Source organism: Microtus ochrogaster, chromosome 2 (genome assembly GCF_000317375.1).
Source record: "Microtus ochrogaster isolate Prairie Vole_2 chromosome 2, MicOch1.0, whole genome shotgun sequence".
Lineage (NCBI taxonomy): Eukaryota > Metazoa > Chordata > Mammalia > Rodentia > Cricetidae > Microtus > Microtus ochrogaster.
The window spans coordinates 12481302-12486971 of NC_022010.1; the positions used below are offsets into that span (position 1 = coordinate 12481302).

Genomic DNA, 5670 nt, shown 5'->3' on the forward strand with positions numbered 1-5670 from the left:
CTCGAACTCACAGAGATCCGCCTGCCTCTGCCTCCCAAGTGCTGGGATTAAAGGCGTGCGCCACCACCGCCCGGCTTCTTCTGCCCAAATGTTATTCCTTCCCTCCCACCATCCCTTTTACCCTGTGCTTGCCCCCTTCTCTCCCTCCTTCCCCTTCTGCCGTACCTTTGTCTGTCCACCTCCCACCTGCCCGGTCCAGTTACCATCCAGCCTCCGCACATGCTCTGTTGCCGTATTCCCCCCCCCCCCCATTGCTGCTCCATTTGTCCGTCCACCCACTTGTACCGTCTGTCTATCCCTTCTTCCTCCGTTCTCCCCCCACAGGTCCTGAGTCCTGTGACTAGTGCCACCATGATGGCCATTTCCTGTTCTATGTTTGACAGTCTAGGTGTCTCCATGTCCAGGAGGACTGCCTTTAGTGCTGCCAGGAAGCTGGGAGGGACATCTGACCACTGTGGGTGTGGCGGCGGCTAGGGACTAGGCTTGAGAGTGAGAGTAGCCATTTGGGGCTGTAGGGTGAGGTCTTCCTCGCTGCCTTGTACACAAAGAGGGTGAGTCAAGCATCCCCAGGCTAGGCGGGGTCCTGTATGGGGCAGCCAGCAGGAGAAGGTATGCCCAGGAAGGCTGCAAGGATGAAAGGCTGGCACTGAGTGTCTGAAGAATCTGTCACGTGCCAAGGTCTTCCTGTTTGGAACTTAGAATTGGGGGATGGGACTCAGGTAGGCAGCTCCTGGGGAGAGGCTCTTCCTCCCCATCCTAGAGCCCCTGAGCTCGCTCTCCCGGGCAGGAGAAGGGGCTGTGCATGGCCTCCATGACTGGGTAGCAGGTGGGTGTCCCAGGACCAGCTCTGGGTTTTATATCCATGGGAAACTGTCATTCTCTGCTGTCACCAGCTGTCCCAGTCCTAGCCTCGTGCTCTTCTGAGGGTCTTGTCCTCACAGTCACCCAGTGAGGCCACTTGTGGCTCAGATGTTCCTGTTACCCTGTCTTACGGTTTCTGTGGTTGTGATGAAAAACCATGACCAAAGCCACTTGGGAATGAAAGGGTTTATTCGGTTTATGGGTCCACATTGCTCTTCATCATCACATGAGGTTAGAATAAGAACAAGCAGGACAGGAAGATGGAGGCTGGGCCTGATACAGAGGCCATGGAGGAGTGCTGTTTACTGGCTTGCTTCCCATGACTTGCTCAGCCTGCTTTCTCATATAACCTAGGATTACCAGTCCAGGGACGGCAGTATCCACAATGGCTGGGCCCTCCCCCATCAATCACTAATTAAGAAAATGCCCCACAGACTCGTATTCAGCCGATCTTACGGAGGCATTTCCTCAATCAAGAGTCCTTTCTTAGATGACTATAACTTGCATCGAGTTGACGTAAAGCTAGCCAGCACACACCCCCTTTCGGGTCTCTGCTTCTCCTCTCTGCCTGATTGTGTGTCCCTGTCTCTGTTCCACCATCTGTTGCTCTCTCCCTTGCCTGGGCCCCGGCTGGGCTGGAGCCAGGCTCCAGGGGGACTGGGTGGGTGTGGATGGAATGTACAGCTCTTCAGTGCAAACGTGGTTTGTGTGGAGTCCAGCTGGAGGCAGGAGAAGGGTTTGCGGGGAGTGTCTGGCTCCCCACTGTTTGGCAGTGTCCTCCTGCTTAGGCTTCCCAGTGCTTGGGAATTCATTGAGCTTTGTTTTAGGTGATTTCAGTATGTCACTGAGAACCTTCTTGGAAAGGTCCTTGGGTGGTTGGGACTTGGGAGACCAGCACAAGCACCAACTCTGGCACCTGTAATGAAATCCAGGTTTGGTCGCTTCAGAGGTGGTTGCCATCACCATGGTCTATGCTTCTTAGAGTGCTTGAGGGACAGCGTGTGTAACACTGAGCATCCCTACCCCATACCCCCCGCAGGCCAGCCACTTCTGTTGTTCCCCTAACTCTGGTCTGGAACCTGCTGCTGTGTCTGGCTTCGCTGGCCACAGACCTCTGTTGGAACTGGAAGAAATCAGCCCTGGGTTCCCCTTCCCAGGCCTTTTGTGACAGGTCTTTATGTCAGAAACCGAACATGTCTTACTGCTCCCTTGAAGCTTTCTGCCTAGGCATGGGACAAGGCAGAGTGACTGACTTGGAGTCTGGCTGTCTGGCTGGGGAGAGTCTGACTGACAACAGACAGATTGACTGACGGTCTGGGGAGAGTCTGGGGAGAGAACTAAACTGCCACCTGGTTTCTTGTTGGATTCAGGGCTTGTCTGTCCTCAGGAGGGTGAACAAGCAAAGTCACCTAACACTTAGAGGCTGCCCTGCCAGTTGCCCTTAGTGTATCTTGGCATGCCGGGCACTGGTCTGCATCTGTTGAGGAAGCAGTAGGATAGTATCTACTGGTCAGGGTGTCAATCCCCACCCCATCTGTCATCCTCCTGGAAAGATCCCTACGTCTGTGAAGGAGTCATTCGAATGGCTTCTCCCAGCCCTGTAGACGGTCTTGGTGGGTGGATTCTCCCCGCCTCTGGACGTTTCTGTGATTGTGTTTCACAGTCCATGGCCTTTGTTCTTGTGGCCTATTATGTGGGAGTGTTTAGATCAGGGACGGGGACCTGCTACATGTGTGCACAGTGGGGGGTATGGGCTGGGTCATTTCATGCCTGGTCCCAAGGATGAGCCGCTGGGAAAGACAGCCTGGTCCAGCTGGTCCAGGAAATGCGTGGCTGGTGTTTTGCTGCATCAGACAGAACCTTGTGTCGATGGCTTGGCTTTGGAACCCATGCTGCACTGCAAGGAGTTTGGTCCATGGTTTCAGGTTTCTCACCTCCCCCCCCTCCCCCCCTCCCCCCCCCCCCCCCCGCTTGTGGGGAACAGCAAAGAGGATGATGTGGCCACTGGCTCAGGATCATACTTGTTGCCACCTTCTGTTTTGAGATGAATATTGAGACAGTTCTCTGGAGGATTCTGTTGGGAGGAGGGCCTGGAGTCCCCAGTGTGTCATGTCCCTCTGTCCTCATGTCTGCATGAGGCCAGGGGCAAAGTGCTGGGCTGGGAGCGAGCTAATGGGGATGGAGACCCCTAAGGAGGGGGACACATAGGAGTTGTAGGCCTTTCTAGTCGCAGGAGTGGTAGGGGTGGGGGTAGGTGGGGCACCTGGTTGCCCAGGCTGCAGTTGTTCCCAGGAATAAAGCGTCCTGTGTCCATAGAGTGCAGCTGCGTGGGGGTGGGGAGCAGCCACTGGCTTTGCTTGGCCATGTCTGCCAACAGCTGCTTCCTTGGCCTATGTGGCTGGCCTTGCTGGGAGCCAGGGTAGGGACAGTTTTCTTGTCTGTGCTGTTCAGAAGTAACTGTGCCAGACTCTGGGCTGACATTTTGGATGCAACAAGGCTCACAACTCCCTGAGGCAGTGAAATTACTGCTGTCTCTCTCTCCCCATTGTACAGATAGGACACCAAGGCAGACAGCACCCACACACTATCCGAGGTCACAGAGCTGAGTCCTACAGAGCGGGCCTGGGATCCGAGCCCAGTGTTATATAGAAGAGAACTGGGCGGTTTTCCTGACCCCTTTGTTCCCAGAGCATCCGGTTCAGCCTGGGTGGTCCCTGACTCCAGCTAGAGAACAGAGGAAACCGTGGAGGAGCCAGGTGCAGGGCTATGTGTGAGGTACACAGTTCAGCCTCAGGGAGGAGTTCCCGGATGAAAGGTTCCCACAGTGAAAAAGAGCCAGTAAAAAGAGCACAGGACCAGCATCCCTGTGTGGGGGAGGCTGAGCCAGGAGGATCTCAAGTTTAGGGACGTCCTGGGCAGCAGGGAGAGAAGGCTCAGCAGCTAGGAGGATTTGTGATTCACAACTGTTTATACCCTCAGCTCCAAGGGTTCCGACCCCTCCTTTGACCTCCAGAGGGACTAGGCATGCATGTGGTACATGTACATACATGTGGAAAAACACTCACAAATAAAACAAATCTTGAAAAGATTGAAAGTAAAAAATGACTTAGGTAATAGGTCCGTGGTAGATGCTCGCTTAGCAAACCTAGAGCCCCAGGTTCCAACTCCGCTGCTCCTGTGTGCTGTGACGGCGCTTTCTGAAGAGCTGACTGATACTCTAGTTCAGGCCTGCAGCCTGCCTGCATACACTCTCATGTGTCTGTGAAGAGTGTGTGGAGCTGGGCCCAGGCGGTCACTGTTGGTCTTGTTTCTCTTGGGAATAGGAGGGATATGACCAGGAGGAGGTGGTAGTGACTGATGTTGCTCAGGTGACATGGCAGCCTCCTCGCTTTTGCCTTTAGAGAACATGCCATGGGAAGGGTGGCCAGGACCAGACAAGAAGGCAGGCTCCACATACAGAGTTGTGGTTGCTTGGAATAGGAAGTTGGTGTGCTACAGCCTGAAGTCATGGCTGGAAAAGAGGTGTTGGGGTCACTTGGGTGACCACACACACTCTGCTACTGTCCACCTACAGGACCGTAGCTTGGCGGGCAAGCTGGAGCCTGTGTCACCCCCCAGTCCGCCTCACGCTGATCCCGAGCTGGATCTGGCCCCATCTCGGCTGTCCAAGGAGGAATTGATCCAGAACATGGACCGCGTGGACCGTGAGATCACCATGGTGGAGCAGCAGATCTCCAAGCTGAAGAAGAAGCAGGTGAGTAGTGAGGACGGGAGGGGGACTCCAGTGGAGGCAGGGACCAAGGGCTACATCCCCAGGTGCCCTCAGCCATGTGGTTTGCTGGTTTTGGGGAACGTGTCTAGAAGCCCCTGGACTGGGCACATCAGGCTAACACACCTGAACTCCAGCAGAGAGTCCAGAGCCTGTTGGGGACCAAGGCTTTCTGGAAGAGGCACCTCTAGCTGCCCAGGGTGGAGAAGGAGCCTTAGGCTGTTCCTTGCATGAGATGAGTGGAATCTGGGAGCAGGGCGGTGAGGGCTCCCAAGATGGTGGCTCAGAATCCCATGGTAAGGCTGGGTCCAGGTACAGTCAGGTCAGCCATGCCAGGCTGATGGAGAACTCTGCAGCGTTCCTGCCAGGCCACACTGGACGAGACACTGAGGGCCAGAGGGGTGCAGTGACTCTGGAGCCCAGAGTGATGGGTCTAAGGTCTGACCTCAGGCTTGAGAAGTGTGCTGTCTTAGTGTTTTCTTCTGGTTCCTGGGGAGAAACTTCCTGCTTGTTAGGTTCCCTGGTTTCAATTTTTGTCTAGAATGTGAGAGTTGCCACCAGGGGTCACTGTAGGACTAAAGCAGCTTGGCTCATCTGGCTCAGTGCTCACTGTTCCTGCCTCATCTTCTCCCTGTTGAGGCCATGAACCTCTGCTCCTATGTGACTGAACATGCCAGCTTTATGTGTGCATACAGGCAGAGTGGAGCATGCTCCAATAGCATCCATGGCTCCTTTTATAGGTCATCACAGCAGGCATTAATGAGCCTCTTGTGTAGCCTGAGGTCTGTGCCTTGAACTCTTTGATCTTGGTTTCTCTCTTTGAGGCAAAGCTGACAGCAGCAACAGGAAGGGATGGCAGGTATGAGGGAATGAAGGAGAAGTCCAGTGTGAAGACACAGGCCTGTGCTGGTGACGATGATGGTGCTGGTGATGGTGATGATGATGGTGGTGGTGATGGTGATGATGATGGTGGTGGTGGTGATGATGGTGGTGGTGATGGTGATGATGGTGGTGGTGGTGGTGGTGGTGGTGATGATGAT

General features: G+C 54.7%; 1 protein-coding gene across 10 annotated transcripts in view; it reads left to right on the plus strand.

Annotated features, from left to right (window-relative positions):
• The window catches only part of Ncor2 (nuclear receptor corepressor 2), a 149498-nt gene that overhangs the window by 54303 nt on the left and 89525 nt on the right, over positions 1-5670 (plus strand). For all 10 annotated transcript variants that reach the window (XM_013349886.2, XM_013349929.2, XM_013349937.2 and 7 more), the window contains exon 6: positions 4436-4615. In XM_013349886.2, coding sequence (XP_013205340.1) covers positions 4436-4615 — 180 coding nt within the window. The remainder of the gene's footprint in view (positions 1-4435; positions 4616-5670) is intronic.